Consider the following 24341-nt stretch of genomic DNA (forward strand, 5'->3'; position numbering starts at 1 on the left):
GTGTGCACACAAAATAATGATGGATAATGATTTTAATGCATTGGTTTAAAATGACAAGAAAGAACACATAGAATGTCCCACAGTTCCCTGAAAGCGCATTATATCTTTTCCCGCCTCCAGGCTGTTGAAGAGGGTCCAAATGTATGAGAGTGCTGTGCTCCGTGACGTACCAGTCAACCCGGTGGACATCAGAGCTATCAAGAGATCCGCCAGTTTCAGAAACCCTCTCTCATTCTTCAGAAAGCAGGAAGCATCTAAGGACAACTCCAGAATCTACTACATCTACAGTAACCCTCTACCCATAGGGCTGGAGGAAGAGGACAATATGCAGAATATCACCCCTGGTGGATCGAAGGAGCAAGAAGAGCTAACCTTTCAGGACTACGCCAATGATCCCAATAGTGGTATCATCCTGGACCCGCCCAACTTCTACATGCAGCTCTAGAGCAAGGTGGCATGTTCCACTTCATGGGAGGGGTGTTTGATTTTTTTGTCCTATTCAAGTTTGTATTTTGGGAAAAACATTGTCTAAAGTGGATGAACTTTGATGAAGTTATTTGGAAGTTGTGAACGATCCTTTTTTCCACACTTGGATATTTATTGAATCGCCATAAAACAGTTCAGACATGGATGGTGATGATGCTTTAGAAAAGAAGCATAGCGTGAAATACACAGAGACCAGAACCATAGATAGTAGCTTCTCAGAGAAAATATCAAAAGAAAAGGTTATCATCACTGCTGAGATGAGCAATCAATTGATCGATCAATTGTACACCTGGGCAATACAATTGAATTAAATAAGAGTCAGTCACAGAATAGCCTTCAGGCGATTGGCTGGGTTTCCCTGATCAGCCAATCCATGGCCTCCTTGCGGCCCTGCCTCTCCAGCTCTGCTCCAATCGTCTCCCGGCACTGCCTGTGGTACTCGTTCACCCAATCACGCTGCAGGAAGAGAAGAGAGAGTGTCACACACAGAGTGATAACATACAAAATGGCAGAACTATTACTAATCGATTTCCCCGGTTTCAAAGGGCACCTGTGGATATTTCCTGAAGACCTTCTCATACATGATCTTTGTCTCCTATGGCAAAGCTGATTTGAAACTGTGGATATTTCCTGAAGACCTCCTCATACATGATCTTTGTCTCCTATGGCAAAGCTGATTTGAAACTGTGGATATTTCCTGAAGACCTCCTTATACATGATCTTTGTCTCCTATGGCAAAGCTGATTTGAAACTGTGGATATTTCCTGAAGACCTCCTTATACATGATCTTTGTCTCCTATGGCAAAGCTGATTTGAAACTGTGGATATTTCCTGAAGACCTCCTTATACATGATCTTTGTCTCCTATGGCAAAGCTGATTTGAAACTGAAAGATTCCACCAAACAATACAGTATTTCTACACAAGTTTCAAGGGCTGTTTAAATTTTAGAGCTGTATAATGATGACTTTTTTAAAATTAGAAATAAATGATTGCTTTATTTTAGTATAAATAAATGAGTGCTTTATTTTAGTATAAATAAATGAGTGCTTTATTTTAGTATAAATACATTTGTGCTTTATTTTAGTATAAATATATTTGTGCTTTATTTTAGTATAAATAAATGAATGACACCTCCTAAAGAAAGTGAAGTGTGTTTGGTAAAATATGAATTCCAAAGAATGGGGACCAAGACTGACCTCTTTCTGGGTGAGAAGATCTGTGTTTACCATCTTGGCTTGGATGGGGACCAGAGTGAGAGGCTCAAACGTCAAACTGCCCTTGTTCCTGTAGTTGTACTGAGGACACAGACACAAAGGTCACATGGTCTTCACTAGCCTTCACACTTCATTTTACATGTAGTCAGTCAATCTGTCTCCATAAACATCAATACTCATTCTTCACTCTATACACACTTTACTTCATTTTATACTTATTCAGTCAATCTGTCTCCATTAACATCAATACTCATTCTTCACTCTATACACACTTTACTTCATTTTATACTTATTCAGTCAATCTGTCTCCATAAACATCCATACTCATTCTTCACTCTACACACACTTTACTTCATTTTATACTTATTCAGTCAATCTCTTACCTTGGGTTTTGCTGGCACCACCAGAACAACGTTTTCAATTCGAATGCCAAACAAGCCGTCCTCATAGTACCCAGGTTCTGAGGAAAGGAAGGAGACAAGTTCAGGTGTGTGTGAGAGAGAAACAGAGACGGAAAGAAACAGAGAGAGAAATAGTTAAATTGTCTGTGTGTTTGTGTATGCATGCATGATAGTTAGTAAGTGCGTGTGTGTATGCGTGCCTGCATGTCTGTGTGTGTTTGCATGCATGTACGTGAGTCTGTGTATGTCCATATATGTGTGAGCGTACCCACCATCGCTGACAATCATGCCTGCCTCCAGGGGCTCGTCGGCGAAGGTCTTGTAGGAGATCCCACAGGGTCCCTCGTGGACATTGAGGAAACATCCCACCCCGTGGCCCGTACCATGAAGGTAGTCCAGCCCAGAGTCCCACAGCGCCTGGCGGGCAAACGAGTCCAGCAGGTGGCCTAAGGGTGGATGGGGAGGAGGGGGGAGTGGAGGTTTACATTTTACATATTAGTCATTTAAAAACAAACACTGGCAACATTGAGTACTCCACAAACAACAAGGTCTCACCTTTGGTTCCGTTGGGGAAAATGGCAGCGCTGACGGCTATATGTCCCTTCAGAACATAGGTGAAGGTTTCCTGAGATACAGAGAGAAAACCTATATGTCACTGAACATACCACTGGCCACTGGGACTTTCCTTCTGTCATATGCTGTAGCAGGTCATGAGAGGAGAGGCATATGGATAATTGTTACCTTCTCATAAGCAGAGGGGGATCCAAAGTGCATGGTGCGGGTGACGTCTGTTGTTCCATCACTAGAAAACACCAGAATTTATTAGAACAATATGTTTTATTTGTAACGTGCTTTTCTTATGTGTCACATTATTATGTATTACATGTAGCATTATCACACGTAGCATTATGTGTAGCATTATTACATGTAGGATTATGTGCAGCATTATTACATGTAGGATTATGTGTAGCATTATTACATGTAGGATTATATGCAGCATTATTACATGTAAGATTATGTGCAGCATTATTACATGTAGGATTATGTGCAGTATTATGTGCAGCATTATTACATGTAGGATTATGTGCAGTATTATGTGCAGCATTATTACATGTAGCATTATGTGCAGTATTATGTGCAGCATTATTACATGTAGCATTATGTGCAGGATTATGTGCAGCATTATTACATGTAGCATTATGTGCAGCATTATGTGCAGCATTATGTGTAGCATTATTACATGTAGGATTATGTGCAGCATTATTACATGAAGATTATGTGTAGCATTATTACATGTAGGATTATATGCAGCATTATTACATGTAAGATTATGTGCAGCATTATTACATGTAGGATTATGTGCAGTATTATGTGCAGCATTATTACATGTAGCATTATGTGCAGTATTATGTGCAGCATTATTACATGTAGCATTATGTGCAGCATTATGTGCAGCATTATGTGTAGCATTATTACATGTAGGATTATGTGTAGCATTATTACATGTAGGATTATGTGCAGCATTATTACATGTAGGATTATGTGTAGCATTATTACATGTTGGATTATGTGCAGCATTATTACATGTAGGATTATGTGCAGCATTATTACATGTAGGATTATGTGTAGCATTATTACATGTAGGATTATGTGCAGCATTATTACATGTAGCATTATGTGTAGCATTATGTGCAGCATTATTACATGTAGGATTATGTGCAGTATTATGTGCAGCATTATTACATGTAGCATTATGTGTAGCATTATGTGCAGCATTATTACATGTAGGATTATGTGCAGTATTATGTGCAGCATTATTACATGTAGCATTATGTGCAGCATTATGTGCAGCATTATGTGTAGCATTATTACATGTAGGATTATGTGTAGCATTATTACATGTAGGATTATGTGCAGCATTATTACATGTAGGATTATGTGTAGCATTATTACATGTAGGATTATGTGCAGCATTATTACATGTAGCATTATGTGCAGCATTATTACATGTAGGATTATGTGCAGTATTATTACATGTAGGATTATGTGCAGCATTATTACATGTAGGATTATGTACAGCATTATTACATGTAGGATTATGTGTAGCATTATTACATGTAGGATTATGTGCAGCATTATTACATGTAGCATTATGTGTAGCATTATGTGCAGCATTATTACATGTAGGATTATGTGCAGTATTATGTGCAGCATTATTACATGTAGGATTATGTGCAGTATTATGTGCAGCATTATTACATGTAGCATTATGTGTAGCATTATGTGCAGCATTATTACATGTAGGATTATGTGCAGTATTATGTGCAGCATTATTACATGTAGCATTATGTGCAGCATTATGTGCAGTATTATGTGTAGCATTATTACATGTAGGATTATGTGCAGCATTATTACATGTAGGATTATGTGTAGCATTATTACATGTAGGATTATGTGCAGCATTATTACATGTAGGATTATGTGTAGCATTATTACATGTAGGATTATGTGCAGCATTATTACATGTAGCATTATGTGTAGCATTATGTGCAGCATTATTACATGTAGGATTATGTGCAGTATTATGTGCAGCATTATTACACGTAGCATTATGTGTAGCATTATGTGCAGCATTATTACATGTAGGATTATGTGCAGCATTATTACATGTAGGATTATGTGTAGCATTATTACATGTAGGATTATGTGCAGCATTATTACATGTAGCATTATGTGTAGCATTATGTGCAGCATTATTACATGTAGGATTATGTGCAGTATTATGTGTACCATTATTACATGTAGCATTATGTGTAGCATTATTACATGTAGCATTATGTGTAGCATTATTACATGTAGCATTATGTGTAGCATTATGTGCAGCATTATTACATGTAGGATTATGTGCAGTATTATGTGCAGCATTATTACATGTAGCATTATGTGCAGCATTATGTGCAGTATTATGTGCAGCATTATTACATGTAGGATTATGTGTAGCATTATTACATGTAGGATTATGTGCAGCATTATTACATGTAGGATTATGTGTAGCATTATTACATGTAGGATTATGTGCAGCATTATTACATGTAGCATTATGTGTAGCATTATGTGCAGCATTATTACATGTAGGATTATGTGCAGTATTATGTGCAGCATTATTACACGTAGCATTATGTGTAGCATTATGTGCAGCATTATTACATGTAGGATTATGTGCAGCATTATTACATGTAGGATTATGTGTAGCATTATTACATGTAGGATTATGTGCAGCATTATTACATGTAGCATTATGTGTAGCATTATGTGCAGCATTATTACATGTAGGATTATGTGCAGTATTATGTGTACCATTATTACATGTAGCATTATGTGTAGCATTATGTGTAGCATTATTACATGTAGCATTATGTGTAGCATTATGTGCAGCATTATTACATGTAGGATTATGTGCAGTATTATGTGCAGCATTATTACATGTAGCATTATGTGTAGCATTATGTGCAGCATTATTACATGTAGGATTATGTGCAGTATTATGTGCAGCATTATTACATGTAGCATTATGTGTAGCATTATGTGCAGCACTATTACATGTAGGATTATGTGCAGCACTATTACATGTAGCATTATGTGCAGCATTATTACATGTAGCATTATGTGTAGCATTATGTGCAGCATTATTACATGTAGGATTTGTGCAGTATTATGTGTAGCATTATTACATGTAGGATTATGTGCAGCAGTATTACATGTAGGATTATGTGCAGCATTATCACATGTAGGATTATTGCTTACATATACTGGGCTCCAGAGTCGAGGAGGTAGATTTCGTTTAGAGAGAGAGTTCTGTTGGTTTCAGGGAGGGGTCTATAGGACAACAAAAATAAGTACATAAATAGAAAATAAGTTATCAAAAACATGATTATAGACAACTACATTAATTACAGTGTAATAAAGTTCTACAATAAACAAAGGTACCTGTAATGAATGATTGCTCCGTTTGGTCCAACACTGGAAATGGATGGGAAGCTGAGTCCAACAAAGTCTTTCTGTTGGCTGAAACCACATAAAATACATGAACATTTATGTGTGTATGTAAGCAATAAGGACTGAGGGGGTGTGGTATATGGCTAATATACCACGGCTGTGGGCTGTTCTTAGGCACGCATCGCAGAGTTGAAGGAGGTACATACAGTTCCTAATTGTTTCAATAGAGGGAGTTCAAATGCTAAATATCCCTCTCATGCAAAAGCTTCTGACTCACTAGGAATATCTCAATTACATACTCCTCGTGTCCGCTCTACTCTCTCCTCGTCTCCTTCTCAAAACCCACTGGATGAGAAAGCCAGAGATCCCTCCCCTCTGACCTTCTCCTCCAATGTGTTTTGAGAAAGAGAGCTGTATGCAATTGTCCTATTCTTTGTGCTTCAGAAATGATTTTTCACAGTGTAGTGACTGCACGGAAAATAACATCTCAATCTAAAGATCCAGGATCATCAGTGAAGTTGGAGAGCAAACATCAGAGATGTTGTTATTACATAGCTTTGTTATTTTAGGGTTGAAGTGAAAAGTAGAATCCCACCTGCGTAACTCCTCGGCCTTATCTGCTGCGGATATCTCAGTCACTGTGCCTTTTGGAATCTAGAAAACCACAACCACACAGTACATGACACGCAGTCATTGCAACACTCACAGCCAAAAAGTCTGCAATCATAAAAGTGTAATACTACTTTCAGCTACAAAACTACTGGAAATTACATTTTAAAAGTACATATAAAGTACCTCTTTTTCCAACCAAGCGAAGAGCTCACAAAGGGCGACAGCATCCTTGATCTGTGGTTGAGGAGAAAAAGTCAAACAGGATCAATGGCTGGTTGATGATACAATTATGGTGATTTGATGATGTCTAAAATCCAATTAAATAATTGTAAGGGTCAAAAGCTTAAAGGTAACTTACATGGGCCATTTTCATCCCTTGAATCTCGGTGGCGTTCTTGACAGCTTTGGCGAGGCAGAGAGGAGTGTAGGGGATAGGAGACCGGTGGGCCTGTGGACAAAACAGAAAAACAAAGCAATGAATTAGTAGGTACCTGATGCTACACATATCATTTTACTAAATAGGCCTACATGTAAACTCAGCAAAGATAATTCGTAAAAATCCAAATAACTTCACAGATCTTCATTGTAAAGGGTTTAAACACAGTTTCCCATGCTTGTTCAATGAACCATAAACAATTAATGAACATGAACCTGTGGAATGGTCATTAAGACACTAAGGTCACAGTTATGAAAACTTAGGACACTAAAAAGGCCTTTCTACTGACTTTGAAAAACACCAAAAGAAAGATGCCCAGGGTCCCTGCTCATCTGCATGAACGTGCCTTAGGCATGCTGCAAGGAGGCATGAGGACTGCAGATGTGGCCAGGGCAATAAATGGCAATGTCCGTACTGTGAGACGCCTAAGACAGCGCTACAGGGAGACAGGACGGACAGCTGATCGTGTAACAACAGCTGCACAGGATCGGTACATCCGAACATCACACCTGCGGGACAGGTACAGGATGGCAACAACAACTGCCCGAGTTACAGCAGGAAAACACAATCCCTTCATCAGTGCTCAGACTGTCTGCAATAGGCTAAGAGAGGCTGGACTGAGGGCTTGTAGGCCTGTTGTAAGGCAGGTCCTCACCAGACACCACCGGCAACAATGTTGCCTATGGGCACAAACCTACCATCGCTGGACCAGACAGGACTGGCAAAAAGTGCTCTTCACTGACGAGTCGCGGTTTTGTCTCACCAGGGGTGATGGTCGGATTCGCGTTTATCGTCAAAGGAATGAGTGTTACACCGAGGCCTGTACTCTGGAGCGGGATCAATTTGTAGGTGGAGGGTCCGTCATGGTCTGGGGCGGTGTGTCACAGCATCACCGGACTGAGCTTGTTGTCATTGCAGGCAATCTCAACGCTGTGCGTTACAGGGAAGACATCCTCCTCCCTCATGTGGTACCCTTCCTGCAGGCTCATCCTGACATGACCCTCCAGCATGACAAAGCCACCATCCATACAGCTCGTTCTGTGCGTGATTTCCTGCAAGATAGGAATGTCAGTGTTCTGCCATGGCCAGCGAAGAGCCCGGATCTCAGTCCCATTGAGCATGTCTGGGATCTGTTGGATCGGAGGGCGAGGGCTAGGGCAGTTCCACCCAGAAATGTCCGGGAACTTGCAGGTGCCTTGGTGGAAGAGTAGGGTAACATCTCACAGCAAGAACTGGCAAATCTGGTGCAGTCCATGAGGAGATACACTGCAGTACTTAATGCAGCTGGTGGCCACACCAGATACTGACTGTTACTTTTGATTTTGACCCCCCCCCCCCCCCCCCCCCCCCTCCTTTGTTCATGGACACATTATTCCATTTCTGTTAGTCACATGTCTGTGGAACTTGTTCAGTTCATGTCTCAGTTGTTGAATCTTATGTTCACACAAATATATACACGTTAAGTTTGCTGAAAATAAACGCAGTTGACAGTGAGAGGACGTTTCTATTTTTGAGTTTATTAACAAAAGTACTTTACATTGTTTGGGGGTAACTCATCCCCATCCCACTCATTCTACCAATGTGACACAGCCATGTGGTCACAGTGGTCATTTTGTGCCTGACTACACAGTTGTACTCTCTCACCTTGGGAATAACCTGCATGAGCACCCACTACAGCCATTTTGTGTCAGGAATTACACAGTCGCACTCTCTCACCTTGGCGATGACCTGCATGAGGGCGCAGCTGGCTTTGTCGCTGATCCACACCTTCTCCTTGGGCCCCAAGGAGGCACACACAGCCTGCAGCTCTGTGAACACAGACTCATAGGGGGCAGTCTGGATGCTAAGCTCCACCTTGGAGGGCGTGTCCAGCTGAAGGTGCTCCCTCACCGTCGGCACGGCCAGACGCTTGATGTCCACGAAGAGCCTAGGTGGGGTCAGAGGTCAGATTCATGACCTACTTCTCATGGGAGATCAAAGTATGCTGTGCATTCTATACTGTGTCAGATATTTTTTTTTATTTTAGATTCATTAAGGTGCTTTTAGGATTTAGGTGCTTTTACCTGATTGTGTTCATTCCAACGATGGCGTACGCAAAGAAAACAGGGTTGTACTCGATGTCAGAGCCACGGAGGTTGAACAGCCCTGGGAAGAGTAACACAGTTAAAACACACTACCACTTTACACCTGTTTGGTGGATACAATTGTTTTTCCTGTTCTCCTTCAACAATTTCAGTAATGTATGTAAGCATTTGATTGTAAGGTCTACTACACCTGTTGTATTCAGCACATGTGACAAATCAAATTAGATTTTTATGTACAGTGGTTTGAATCTTGTAAACAGCCATTTAAAAATGTGTCTTCTGCTAAAAATAAATTAGCTAGCACTTATTATTATTATTATTATTAATATGATCCTAATCATTATTATTAATATGATCCTAATCATTATTATTATTATTAATATGATCCTAATCATTATTATTATTATTAATCATTGTATTATTATTATTATGATGATGAGGTTACCCTCCTCACCCTCTGGGGAAGAAGCCCAGACAAACCCCCTCATTTAGACACATTAGTCTGAAAGTGACTGGACGACTGCAATCAACATCAACATTGTCCTCCCTAATTAACACAAACACTCTGGCCAGCCAATCAGCTCTGAGAGCTCTATAGGCCCGTTAGGGCCAGCTAACGAGGTGCTCAGACAGGCATCTACAGGGACACCCGTACAGCCTCAGGGTTCTTGGATCGTGATCAGAGGGTGTCGTGTCTACCTCACAGGGTTATGCAACCTAACTGTTTGGTGAGGTCATTCAATAAAGTGCATCAACCCTGGTCCTGTAGGTCTACTGGTTGGGCAGACGTTTGTTCCAGCCCAGCACTAACACACCTGATTCAACCCATCAACTACTCTTCAATCAAGACATTTGATTAGGCTGTCATTGTAAATAATAATTTGCTCTTAACTGACTTGCCTAGTTAAATAAAAATGTGTTGAATCAGGTGTGCTAGAGCTGGGTTGGAACGAAAGCCTGTGCACCCTGTAACTCGACATGACCAGGGTTAGTGAGTTGGTGATATTTTATATGGTAATTCCAACGACTGTTTAGGGTGAATTATATAGGAAAAATGTATCTGTGCTGTGTTATAGTAACTATATCAGTATAAAGGGAATCATACATGCAATCTCATCCAGCGCCGTGGCAACAAACCAAGAGATCTTCCTCTCGGCCATCTTGGATCTCAGAGCGGTCATCTTGTCCTGCCAGGTCAGACCTGGAACAGAGGAGGACCTGGATTAACTGTGAACCATTGATGAGGAAGATGTATCAAAAACATTGTACACACATGTACAGCTACTACCTTCCAACCAATCACAAGATAGGATACATAACACCTCTAGAATGTTGAATAGGTCAATAAAGGCTCCAAGCGGTACTACCGACCCGTGAACCCCAGGCCCAGGGTGAGGAGCTGAGTGGAGGGTCTGGTTGGACGGTCCATCCAGATGGCATCTATCAGGTTGTCCTGAACAGCCACCAGGGAGTGGCCTGCACTGGCCAGGGCCTTAGACATGTTCTTCCACTGGTCTGGATGGAACAACAGACAGGTCATGTAACCATAGTCAGCACCAAAATGGTAGATACTTAGCACTGGAAGTATAGTACACAACATGTGCTACATCATTATCACTGTGTTATTGTGTACGACGTAAGAGATGTGGAACTCTACGGACCAGCAGCAATGATCCAGGGGTCCACTCCTACTGTCGAGTTCTCAGGCAGCACACTGATCAGCCAGTCCTCCTGGCTAAGTGTCTCTTTCAGACCTGGTGACAGGAAACACCCGCAATGAGCCAGAAAATACTGACATCTCACAACAGAGTCGACGGTCCCATGTGTAGGATGTCTTATCAAGAGAAGCATCGGACAATCTATACTAAACTGGTTAAGTGCATTTCTTTTAAAGTTTTAACTTTAGATGCAGAAGAAACCAACTTCCACTTATACTAGCTTCAACTAGGTGTCTTCAGATTCCATATCCATTCAAGAACTAAGAGTGTTGTTGTTGTTGTTGTTTACCCATCTTCATGAGGGTCCAGTTGTTGTCCATCTGCTGGCTGGCCTGGAGGAAGTACCGTCCGTCTGTCCACATGGCCGCATGCTTCTCTGTTACTATGGCCGTGCCTGGAGACACGTCATCAATCAATCAAGGCTACATATCTGTTCACTGTTACTATGGCCGTGCCTGGAGACGTCAATCAATCAATCAAGGCTAGATATCTGTTATCTGTTACTATGGCCGTGCCTGGAGACATGTCATCAATCAATCAAGGCTAGATATCTGTTCTCTGTTACTATGGCCGTGCCTGGAGACATGTCATCAATCAATCAGGGCTACATATCTGTTCTCTGTTACTATGGCCGTGCCTGGAGACATGTCATCAATCAATCAGGGCTACATATCTGTTCTCTGTTACTATGGCCGTGCCTGGAGACATGTCATCAATCAATCAGGGCTACATATCTGTTCTCTGTTACTATGGCCGTGCCTGGAGACATGTCATCAATCAATCAGGGCTACATATCTGTTCTCTGTTACTATGGCCGTGCCTGGAGACATGTCATCAATCAATCAGGGCTACATATCTGTTATCTGTTACTATGGCCGTGCCTGGAGACATGTCATCAATCAATCAGGGCTACATATCTGTTCTCTGTTACTATGGCCGTGCCTGGAGACATGTCATCAATCAATCAAGGCTACATATCTGTTCTCTGTTACTATGGCCGTGCCTGGAGACATGTCATCAATCAATCAGGGCTACATATCTGTTCTCTGTTACTATGGCCATGCCTGGAGACACGTCATCAATCAATCAGGGCTACATATCTGTTCTCTGTTACTATGACCTGGAGACATGTCATCAATCAATCAAGGCTACATATCTGTTCTCTGTTACTATGGCCGTGCCTGGAGACATGTCATCAATCAATCAGGGCTACATATCTGTTCTCTGTTACTATGGCCGTGCCTGGAGACATGTCATCAATCAATCAGGGCTACATATCTGTTCTCTGTTACTATGGCCGTGCCTGGAGACATGTCATCAATCAATCAGGGCTACATATCTGTTCTCTGTTACTATGACCTGGAGACATGTCATCAATCAATCAAGGCTACATATCTGTTCTCTGTTACTATGACCTGGAGACATGTCGTCAATCAATCAAGGCTACATATCTGTTCTCTGTTACTATGGCCGTGCCTGGAGACATGTCATCAATCAATCAAGGCTACATATCTGTTCTCTGTTACTATGGCCGTGCCTGGAGACATGTCATCAATCAATCAGGGCTACATATCTGTTCTCTGTTACTATGGCCGTGCCTGGAGACATGTCATCAATCAATCAGGGCTACATATCTGTTCTCTGTTACTATGGCCGTGCCTGGAGACATGTCATCAATCAATCAAGGCTACATATCTGTTCTCTGTTACTATGGCCGTGCCTGGAACCATGTCATCAATCAATCAAGGCTACATATCTGTTCTCTGTTACTATGGCCGTACCTGGAGACACGTCGTCTTAATAGCTGATTCTTAGTCATGTCTTTAGTTGTCACTATGCTACTGTTCAAAGGTTGTCAAGCAAGGCTACAGAACTGTCCTGTTTCTATGGCCTGATTTAATTTTATTATCAACGTGTCCAATCTCTGACCCTAATTCAATACAAGCAAATGTCTGTCTATATAGTTTACAGATGCCCTGTTCTTTCTTAGGGCGTATAAGTTCACTGTTATAATCAAGGTGTGCATTTATGGGAAATGACAATACAACTTTCCTGGTATTGTATGAAGTGTTGATTTCATCTGGTCTGACATGAACAAAGGCTGAGATAAGTTTGTCTTTGTGTATTCACTGGTGTTCTCGCCATATCAGCCTCCTTTATAACAAGGGAACTAGATCCTGACACAAGTACACACACACACACAATACCTGCGGAGCCATTGAAGCCACAGATGAATTCACGTCTGCAGTCACATGGTGCGATGTATTCACTCTGTAACGAGAGAGAGCGAGAGAGAGAGAGAGAGAGAGAGAGAGATCAGATCCAGCAGTAATCAGGTATAAGTGGTCCCCTAGCAGTTATTATAACATCTTAATTATTCCCCTCTTCACATCACGACTCAAGACCAGAGAGAGAGGGAGGGAGAGAGAGAGAGAGAGGGTGTAAGGGAGAGATGAGGTTTAGAGAGCGAGAGAAAGAAAGAAAGAGTAGAGTGAAAGATGTGGAGATGGAGAGGACCCTGCTAGAAAGTCACATTGTCCATTACTAGAGGTCAGGCAGACTTATACTCACTATTGTTCATTATTCCTAATTAGTCATTCTGTGTGTGTGTGTGTGTGTGTGTGTGTGTGTGTGTGTGTGAGTGTGTGTGTGTGTGTGAGTGTGTGTGTTCTTGCGTGCGACCATGTGTGTGTGTTCAGTACCTGGTGTGCGTCTCCAGAGGGGACAATGTAGGCCTGGATGGGCTCAGCGATGTACTTGGTGTTCCTCATGGCTTGCCGTAGCTGCCGCAGCAGCTCCACTGTGATCTTGGGAGACATGGCAGCGTCTAGGGAGAGATACACAGGCGGTAAAGCCATAACAGACGAACTGAACAGGCAGCCCAAGAATGGGACTCCGGAGGGATCCACAGTTACAGTATGCTCCTGCCTCCCCTCTCGAGTAGGTTAGTTCATCTGTCTCAGTCACAGTTTTACCTCCACAGATACAGGGGTTTAAACCACAATAGAGTAACTGAACAGGCACACCATGGCTAAAGATGCTCCCTCAGAACTAGGCTACACACAGCAGTGTAATACAACTGGAACGACCCTGGTTTATATCGACTCTACCATTGGAGCATGCTTTTGTGACACAGTTGAATTCCGTGGGGCTACGGGCCAGAAGGTGCCTGTTTCGTTACCTTGGTGTCAGAAGTGGACCATGTATAGCCTAAACTAGAATCGACCTCCTACAAAATGATAAGGAATAATAACATAAACACTTCGTTTAACATACCGAACAAACTAAACATATGTTATTCATTATTGTGAACTCAAACTATTAATAATGCAATTACCTGAGCCCATGTCGTCTTCAGCCGTCTATGAGATATCTGACAAATAGCCTGTTAACGTGGGGCTCAAAGTCTTAGTCTGCACCTGGATCTTTAACCTTGCTGACTCAGACAAACTCAGGGTTAAATATTAACAGATGATGGTTATTATCTTTGCTGCAATTGCAAACTATTCAATTACCCTTAGGCCTGAATGCTGCCTTTAGACAGTATACTTTGATCATGCATCAAGGTCTAAGAAACCCATTTACAAAAAGGCATTTTGTGAGATGATGATTTTGAAAGATTTGACATACTGTAAGGTGTATAATGGATAATATCAGTGGTTTCATTTCAGGCCATTAAAGGAATAAAATCATCCCATATTGTTAATGGGGTAGTTTTATTCATGATGCCAGAATGGGCGTCATCCAATCGCCTCAACAAAGCCACCGCCGAACTCACGGATTGGCTGAAACCTACATGCGATGTTGTTTACCATTTGAGAACAATTATTATGGTAAGTTCGCTGGCAACAAGTGGTTGGAAACTGGTGAACTAATTAAATTGCTAATTGAATGATTCCAACTGGCATAATTGTGTTAATTCAATGCAGTTATTTTGTCGCAGTTGGGATAGGTGTGGCATTTCATCAGTTTGCTGTGGGGGATATTCAATGGAAAAGTTACTTTGAGCAAAATAATACGAATTTCTTAGCCAATATTGTATATATTTCATTAGAGTATGAGTCACACGTTGTTCATAGCTGTAGTAGTTAACACATTAGACATATATTTTCTACAAAAAATATTCGTGGGCTTTGCCTATCTTGCTAGCTAGACAACATTAATGGGGCTACGCGAGTAGCATGTAGCACGCGAGCGTCTTCCACATTACAACCACACGATATTCTCTATTCATTGCTTTCTTGCATCGGGCAACTGAACCCCCGATAGAAAGTTTGTTAACACCATGTTAGTTTAATAAGATAACGTTAAATTGTACATTTACCTTAGAAATGCAATTCTGTCGTTTAAAACACTATTTTATGCAGCTGTCCCTTGTGTTAATTTACAAAACAGTAGGCTGCCATTGAATCCTTGACGTTTCTGGTCACGTGACACGAGCTTCTTCCAATAACCACACGGAGATGAGACTCGCCTCCCTTTAATTCAAAATACAGCGGCTCAAGTCAACAGCAACATGTATGAAACAGTATGTAGCCTACGTCCCTGCATAGGAGAAAAAGGCCTATAGAAATTTCACGATTTCAATAATTCGTATTTATCCAAATATATGTTTTCATCATCACATATTATTTTTATGGTTACTCAATAAAAACATATATGCAAGACTTCGAAATTCACCTTAAATGGGAATGTGGCAGTTTAATACATTAATGCATGAGAAAACAATGCATACATACAATGGGACACATTTGCAAACATTTACAGCATCTCTTTCCTTCAAATTGCATTTTTGATACAGTAATTGGACAGGGAAGGACAATGAACAATTGTTGCTCTATTACGTTTGCTTTGATGTTCTGGATATTGGATATTACTCAGTCATATTTACCCAAATGTGGAATATTTACAATATAGTACAGGAAGTTGGCATTTAGTTGGCATCTAAAGTATATATATTTTTTTATATCTAGGATAAAAAACGAATAAACAAAAAAATGCTTGATCAAGAGCAAATTCAAACCCACACCATTCAGACCAATGACAAAAAGATCATCAAAATATAGACTTCATTGCAGTTTAGAAAATAGGAATATTTGACAGTTCCAGTGTTGATTCAAAGTGAGGGTTAGGGCTATGCCCAAATGGCACCCTATTCCCTATATAGTGCACTACTTTTGACCAAAGCCCAAGTCTTTGCTAGGTAAAGCCCCGCCTTATCTTAGCTCACAGGTCACCATAGCCGCACCCACCTGTAGCATGCGCTCCAGCAGGTACATTTCACTGGTCACCAACAAAGTCAATTCCACCTTTGGCCGTCTTTCCTTCCAGTTCTCTGCTGCCAATGACTGGAATGAATTTTAAAAATCACTGAAGCTGGAGACTCATATCTCCATCACTAACTTTAAGCATCCGTTGTCAGAGCAGCTCACAGATCATTGCACCTGTACATAGCTCATCTGTAAATAGCCCATCCAACTATCTCATCCCCATATTGTTATTTTTTTATTTTTTTGCTCCTTTGCACCCCAGTATCTCTACTTGCACATTCATTTTCTGCACATCTATCACTCCAGTTTACCTGCTAAATTGTAATTACTTCGCCACTACAGCCTATTTATTGCCTTACCTCCCTAATCTTACCTCATTTGCACACAATGTATATCGATTTGTTCTATTGTGTTATTGACTGTACGTTTGTTTATTCCATGTGTAACTCGGTTTAGTTGCTTGTGTCGCACTGCCTTGCTTTAACTTGGCCAGGTCGCAGTTGTAAATGAGAGCTTGTTCTCAACTGGCTTACCTGGTTAAATAAAGGTGAAATATATATATATATATTTTTTTTAAAGTCCTCTGGTCAGAAGTAGTGCACTATATGGGGAATAGGGTGCCATTTGGGATGCAAACCTAGATCTACAGTATAAACCTCTGCTGGATCAGAGAGTGTAGGAAGTAGGCTGCAGCTATCGTCAACATCACCAGATATCTCCCAGGCTCCAGCAGTTGTCCAGAACTTCCTGTTTAAATGAACATTGAGATTAAATATTGTATTACATTAATACGTCTACACAGTAAGGTTTATTTGTATGTTTCTGTTCAGTTATACACTATCACACCTACTGTATTGGGTGTGTGTGGGTGGGTGGGTGTGTGTGGGTGGGTGGGTGTGTGTGGGTGTGTGTGTGTGGGTGGGTGTGTGTGTGTGGGTGGGTGTGTGGGTGTGTGTGGGTGGGTGAGTCAGTGGTGTACTTACTTGAGCTGTATTGGGTGTGTGTGTGTGGGTGGGTGGGTGTGTGAGTCAGTGGTGTACTTACTTGAGCTGTATTGGGTGTGTGTGGGTGGGTGGGTGTGTGTGGGTGGGTGGGTGTGTGTGGGTGGGTGAGTCAGTGGTGTACTTACTTGAGCTGTATTGGGTGTGTGTGGGTGGGTGTGTGTGGGTGGGTGGGTGTGTGAGTCAGTGGTGTACTTACTTGAGCAACCTTCTGTCTGCTTGAAGATGTCCATCTTCTCACTGTCTTTGATAGAGTTCATCTTGTCCGTACTCACCTCCCCTGGAAGTCAACAGGGTTATTGGTTATTAAAAGTCACAGTAGTATGTAGCATTGTGAGTTACCACAGTATTATTACAATGTTATTGCCACTTTATTCTGCCCTGTAATTCTCTTCATCAGGCTTCCCTAAACTAAGAATATTGTGTAAAGATTGTTTTGGAGTCTGTGAAAGCTTGGATGGTATATCATGCATTCTCTACCAGAAAGTTGGTTGGCCCTCTTTGATGTCACGTAGGTTGATACATTGCTATGTTTTCATTTATGAAGCCCTTTTACAAAAAGTTCCACTGTTCCTAACATCATTACTAAACTTTAGTCATACTAGCTACCACACCGGGGCTCAGGGATGACTAACTCTGTAAATTCCTGTGGTCTCTCAGAGTTAGGTAAATCAGCTTTAGTTTTCTTGCACATTATTTGTGGAACAATCTTCAAAATGTTAAATGTGAAGTTCTGGTGCCTCTAGGTCCATTCAGAAAGATGATTGAGGACCTTATTACTGATGAATGTGATGTTCTGGTGCCTCTAGGTCCATTCAGAAAGATGATTGAGGACCTTATTACTGATGAATGTGATGTTCTGGTGCCTCTAGGTCCATTCAGAAAGATGATTGAGGACCTTATTACTGATGAATGTGATGTTCTGGTGCCTCTAGGTCCATTCAGAAAGATGATTGAGGACCTTATTACTGATGAATGTGATGTTCTGGTGCCTCTAGGTCCATTCAGAAAGATGATTGAGGACCTTATTACTGATGAATGTGATGTTCTGGTGCCTCTAGGTCCATTCAGAAAGATGATTGAGGACCTTATTACTGATGAATGTGATGTTCTGGTGCCTATAGGTCCATTCAGAAAGATGATTGAGGACCGTATTACTGATGAATGTGATGTTCTGGTGCCTCTAGGTCCATTCAGAAAGATGATTGAGGACCTTATTACTGATGAATGTGATGTTCTGGTGCCTCTAGGTCCATTCAGAAAGCTGATTGAGGACCTTATTACTGATGAATGTGATGTTCTGGTGCCTCTAGGTCCATTCAGAAAGATGATTGAGGACCTTATTACTGATGAATGTGATGTTCTGGTGCCTATAGGTCCATTCAGAAAGATGATTGAGGACCGTATTACTGATGAATGTGATGTTCTGGTGCCTCTAGGTCCATTCAGAAAGATGATTGAGGACCTTATTACTGATGAATGTGATGTTCTGGTGCCTCTAGGTCCATTCAGAAAGCTGATTGAGGACCTTATTACTGATGAATGTGATGTTCTGGTGCCTCTAGGTCCATTCAGAAAGCTGATTGAGGACCTTATTACTGATGAATGTGATGTTTTGGTGCCTCTAGGTCCATTCAGAAAGATGATTGAGGACCTTATTACTGATGAATGTGATGTTCTGGTGCCTCTAGGTCCATTCAGAAAGATGATTGAGGACCGTATTACTGATGAATGTGATGTTCTGGTGCCTCTAGGTCCATTCAGAAAGATGATTGAGGACCTTATTACTGATGAATGTGATGTTCTGGTGCCTCTAGGTCCATTCAGAAAGATGATTGAGGACCTTATTACTGATGAATGTGATGTTCTGGTGCCTCTAGGTCCATTCAGAAAGATGATTGAGGACCTCATTACTGATGAATGTCTTTGTTTTTTATGACCGTGCTTCTTTATGCTTGCATTTTGTATTTATATTTTTTTATGTGTGTATTTTCTGTAATTTATTGTCTCAGTATGACTCAATAAATACATCTACAGCCTAGTCTGAGTACCCAGATCAAGGTAAAACTATGTTTTTTTCACTAAGATAGTTATCATTCACAACTCTGTATGTCTTCATCGGGCAGTCCTAGACTGAGAACGTTCCACTGTGTTCTTCTGATGTCATAAAGGCCATCCTGTCTGTGCTATACTGTGGTACCACTTCTCCATACACTGCTCTCCTCTGTCCTACTGGGACAGACAACTTGGAGGGGGACACAGGCTGCATCCCAAAGGGCACCCTATTCCCTACTTGGTGCACTACTTTTGACCAGGGTGCATAGGACTTTGGTCAAAAGTAGTACACTATAGAGAATAGCCAGACACTTAACTCCTGCATCAGGTTACCCAGCAGTTTTTCTAGGTTTTGTAAGGCTTTTGAATGGGCAGAATTATTCATTGTCTGGTCAGACACAGAGGCCTGAGCAGCTAGCTACTTAGTGCACTACTTTTGATCAGGGACATTAGGGTTCTGTTAAAAGTAGTGCACTATGTAGGGAATAGGGTGCTTTTTGAACGCAACTATATCTGAGTAGCTCTCAGAGTGTGACACAAGGGCTGAGAAAACAACAAAGCTTAATGGGGGGAAGAATCAACACCTAGCATAGCATCTACACAGACTCCCACGATTTGACAGTTCGTTGAAAATGACACACAAAAACCCTGGTAATTGCTCCGTAGCATAAGGAGGAGTTGTTTTTCTCCATTATACTAGGCTTAATCTGTGTCCTTCAAACCATCTGTGAGCAGCCTACTAGAGGTCGACCGATTAATCGGAATGGCCGATTAATTAGGGCCGATTTCAAGTTTTCATAACAATCGGAAATCTGTATTTTTGGACACCGATTTGGCCAATTTTTATTTTTATTTATTTAATTTGATTTAATCTTTATTTAACTAGGCAAGTCAGTTAAGAACACATTCTTATTTTCAATGACGGCCTAGGAACGGTGGGTTAACTGCCTCGTTCAGGGGCAGAACGACAGATTTTCACCTTGTCAACTCAGGGAATTCAATCTTGCAACCTTACAGTTAACTAGTCCAACTGTAACGATTCTCCTATTCGTCTGAGGAAGAGTAGTCAAGATCAGACCAAAATACAGCGTGGCACGTGTCCATGTTAATATTTATTTTAACTCTAAGACAAAATAACAAAAATAGACCAACACGAAAGAGTTCTGTCTGGTGCAGACACAGAGACAGAAAACAACTACCAACAAACACAGGTGGGAACAGGCTACCTAAGTATGGTTCTCAATCAGAGACAACGATAGACAGCTGCCTCTGACTGGGAACCATACCAGGCCAAACCCAGAAATACAAAACATAGAATGCCCACCCAAACCTACGCCCTGACCAAACCAAAATAGAAACATAAAAAAGGAACTAAGGTCAGGACGTGACACCAACGCTCTAGCCACCTGCCTCTCATTGCACTCCACGAGGAGCCTGCCTGTTACGTGAATGCAGTAAGCCAAGGTAAGTTGCTAGCTAGCATTAAACTTCTCTTATAAAAAACAATCAAACAATCATAATCACTAGTTAACTTCACATGGTTGATGATATTACTAGTTTATCTAGCGTGTCCTGTGTTGCATATAATCGATGCAGTGTGTATCGTTGCTCCAATGTGTACCTAACCATGAACATCAATGCCTTTCTTAAAATCAATACACAGAAGTATATATTTTTAAACCTGCATATTTAGCTAAAATAAATCCAGGTTAGCAGGCAATATTAACCAGGTGAAATTGTGTCACTTCTCTTGCGTTCATTGCACGCAGAGTCAGTGTATATGCAACAGTTTGGGCCGCCTAATTTGCCAGAATTTTACGTAATTATGACATAACATTGAAAGTTTTGCAATGTAACAGGAATATTTAGACTAATGGATGCCACCCCTTAGATAAAATACGTAACGGTTCCGTATTTCACTGAAATAAGTCTTGTTTTCGAGATGATAGTTTCCGGATTCGACCATATTAATGACCTAAGGCTCGTATTTCTGTGTATTATTATGTTATAACTAAGTCTATGATTTGATAGAGCAGTCTGACTGAGCGGTGGTAGGCAGCAGCAGGCTCGTAAGCATTCATTCAAACAGCACTTTCGTGCGTTTTGCCAGCAGCTCTTCGTTGTGCGTCAAGCATTGCGCTGTTTATGACTTCAAGCCTATCAACACCCGAGATTAGGCTGGTGTAACCGATATGAAATGGCTAGCTAGTTAGCGGGGTGCGTGCTAATAGCGTTTCAAACGTCACTCGCTCTGAGACCTGGAGCAGTTGAGGGTGGCTGTTGTTGTTGTGTTGCTGGTTCGAGCCCAGGGAGGAGCGAGGAGAGGGACGGAAGCTATACTGTTACATTGACAACACTAAAGTGCCTATAAGAACAACCAATAGTCAAAGGTATATGAAATACAAATGGTAGAGAGAGAAATAGTCCTATAATTCCTATAATAACTACAACCTAAAACTTCTTACCGGGGAATATTGAAGACTCACGTTAAAAGGAACCACCAGCTTTCATATGTTCTCATGTTCTGAGCAAGGAACTTAAATGTTAGCTTTTTTCATGGCACATATTGCACTTTCACTTTCTTGTGTTTTTGCATTATTTAAACCAAATTGAACATGTTTCATTATTTATTTGAGGCTAAATACATTTTATTGATGTATTATATTAAGTTAAAATAAGTGTTCATTCAGTATTGTTGTAATTGTCATTATTACAAATACATTTAAAGAATCGTCCGATTAATCGGTATCGGCTTTTTTTGGTCCTCCAATAGTCGGTATCTGCGTTGAAAAATCATAATGGTCGACATCTACAGCCTACCTCCTCATTCTTCAAAAAGGCATTCCTCCACTCACCAACACCCACAGCTCGTGTTTCAGCACCTCCATTCCCTCTCTACCTGACTGTCAGTTGTGACACTTTAATGACAAAGACAACTATATAAGTGGTGTGATGTTCAATTACTCAGACAACATAATTATAACGTTTCGGATGTAAACAATGGGTTTACATTCCAGGTGAATGCTTTTGACTAATGTAGTGTGTCATGGCCTCCAAGAAACTAGATTCCAACATAGATTTCCAAATATGTAAATACACACACACCCACACCCACACACACACACACACACACACACACACACACACACACACACACACACACACACCTAAACACCTTCTTTGCCCGCTTTGAGGATAATACAGTGCCACAGACACGGCACGCTACCAAGGACTGTGGGCTGTGTTAACCCTCGCAAGGCTGCTGGCCCAGACGGCATCCCTAGCAGCGTCCTCAGAGCATGTGCAGACCAGCTGGCTGATGTGTTTACGGACATATTCAATCTCTCCCTATCCCAGTATGCTGTCTCCACATGCTTAAAGAGGGCCACCATTATACTTGTACCCAAGAAGGCAACGGTAACTGAACTAAATGACTATCACCCCGTAGTACTCACTTCTGTCATCATGAAGTGCTTTGAGAGACTAGTCAAGGATCATATCACCTCCACCTTACCTGTCACCCTAGACCCACTTCAATTTGTGTATGGCCTCAATAGGTCCACAGACGATGCAATCGCCATCACACTGCACACTGCCCTATCCCATCTGGACAAGAGGAATACCTATGTAAGAATGCTGTTCATTGACTACAGCTCAGCATTCAACATCATAGTACCCTCCAAGCTCATCATTAACCCTGGGTCTCAACCCCACTCTGTGCAATTGGGTCCTGGACTTCCTGACGGGCCGCTCCCAGGTGGTGAAGGCAGAAAACAACATCTCCACTTCGCTGATCCTCAACATTGGGGCCCCACAAGGGTCCGTGCTCAGCCCCCTCCTGTACTCCCTGTTCACCCATGACTGTGTGGCCATGCATGCCTCCAACTCAATCATCAAGTTTGCAGACGGCACAACAGTAGTAGGCTTGATTACCAACAATGACGAGACATCCTATAGGGAGGAGGTGCCGGCACTCGGAGTGTGGTGTCAGGAAAACAACCTCTCACCCAACGTCAACAAAACAAAGGAGATGATCTTGGACTTCAGGAGGCTGAAGAAATGTGGCTTGTCACCAAAAACCCTCACAAATTTTTACAGATGCACAATTGAGAGCATCCTGTCGGGCTGTATCACTGCCTGGTACGGCAACTGCTCCGCCCACAACCACCGCAGGGCTCTCAAGAGGGTGGTGCGGTTTGCACAACGCATCACCAGGGGAAAACTACATGCCCTCCAGGACACCTACAGCACCCTATGTAACAGGAAGGCCAAAAAGATCATCAAGGACAACAACCACCCGAGCCACTGCCCGTTCACCCTGCTACCATCCAGAAGGCGAGGTCAGTACAGGTGCATCAAAGTTGGGACCGAGAGACTGAAAAATAGCTTCTATCTCAAGGCCATCAGACTGTTAAACAGCCATCACTAACCTCAGAAAGGCTGCTAACTACATACAGACTTTAAATCATTTGCCACTTTAATAAATGGATCACTAGTCACTTTAATAATGCCACTTTAATAATGTTTACATATCTTGCATTACTCATCTCATATGTATATACTGTATTTTATACCATCAATTGCATCTTGCCTATGCCGCTTGGTCATCACTCATCCATATATTTATATGTACATATTCTATTCCATTCCTTTACTTATATTTGTGTGTATTAGGTAGTTGATGTGGAATGTTAAGATTACTTGTTAGATATTGCCGCACTGTCGGAACTAGAAGCACAAGCATTTCGCTACACTCGCAATAACATCTGCTAACATCTGTATGTGACCAATAACAATTGATGTGATTTGACCTTTCCAATATAACGTTAGACTGGTGATAGACCTACGCTGTATTGTCACTGTTAGTATTTGACTTGAACTGACGTATACCTTAAAATGAGGGACAACAATGTGCAGTAGCTGTCATTCTTACTGGAATTGCTGTCATCGCTTCAACACCTCTGCAGTGAACCTGTCCTGAAACCACTTCTGAATATGGGTGACTAGCTTCTCACTACTTTCAATGACTCACTGAGGAAGATACTTTATTGTTTTTCTGAAGACGCT

General features: G+C 41.5%; 2 protein-coding genes across 4 annotated transcripts in view; both read right to left on the reverse strand.

Moving 5' to 3' along the window:
• Nucleotides 1-574: 574 nt before the first annotated feature.
• LOC110485541 (X-prolyl aminopeptidase (aminopeptidase P) 1, soluble) lies at nucleotides 575-15426 on the reverse strand. Of its 2 annotated transcripts, none has more exons than XM_036949234.1 (20): nucleotides 15273-15426; nucleotides 13651-13775; nucleotides 13156-13219; nucleotides 11238-11342; nucleotides 10892-10984; nucleotides 10602-10745; nucleotides 10336-10431; nucleotides 9210-9291; nucleotides 8863-9073; nucleotides 7069-7158; nucleotides 6894-6944; nucleotides 6694-6752; nucleotides 6090-6167; nucleotides 5907-5978; nucleotides 2844-2904; nucleotides 2658-2727; nucleotides 2375-2548; nucleotides 2085-2161; nucleotides 1684-1782; nucleotides 575-942 (listed from the first exon to the last, which is right to left on the reverse strand). In XM_036949234.1, exons 2-20 carry the CDS (start codon nucleotides 13765-13767, stop codon nucleotides 823-825), a joined length of 1863 nt encoding a protein of 620 aa, XP_036805129.1. In that variant the 5' UTR covers nucleotides 13768-13775; nucleotides 15273-15426; the 3' UTR covers nucleotides 575-822. The 2 variants fall into 2 exon arrangements, with proteins under 2 accessions (XP_036805129.1, XP_036805128.1); XM_036949233.1 differs by lacking the exon at nucleotides 15273-15426 and adding an exon at nucleotides 14286-14321.
• Nucleotides 15427-16591: 1165 nt separating this feature from the next.
• The window catches only part of LOC110487230, a 40174-nt gene continuing 32424 nt past the window's right edge, over nucleotides 16592-24341 (reverse strand). For both annotated transcript variants that reach the window (XM_036949236.1, XM_036949235.1), the window contains exons 10-11: nucleotides 17419-17499; nucleotides 16592-16965 (exon numbers count right to left, since the gene is read on the reverse strand). In XM_036949236.1, coding sequence (XP_036805131.1) covers nucleotides 16862-16965; nucleotides 17419-17499 — 185 coding nt within the window. In that variant the 3' untranslated portion in view covers nucleotides 16592-16861. The remainder of the gene's footprint in view (nucleotides 16966-17418; nucleotides 17500-24341) is intronic.

This window comes from Oncorhynchus mykiss, chromosome 17, assembly GCF_013265735.2.
Source record: "Oncorhynchus mykiss isolate Arlee chromosome 17, USDA_OmykA_1.1, whole genome shotgun sequence".
NCBI lineage: Eukaryota > Metazoa > Chordata > Actinopteri > Salmoniformes > Salmonidae > Oncorhynchus > Oncorhynchus mykiss.

Bases quoted from the DNA above. Each gene is read 5' to 3' on its own strand.
- LOC110485541 (XM_036949233.1), bottom strand. The intron at 6,168-6,693 runs GTGGGATTCTAC...ATGTGGTTTCAG, and splicing joins AAGGCCGAGGAGTTACGCAG to CCAACAGAAAGACTTTGTTG. The intron at 2,549-2,657 runs GTGAGACCTTGT...ATCCACCCTTAG, and splicing joins TTTCCCCAACGGAACCAAAG to GCCACCTGCTGGACTCGTTT.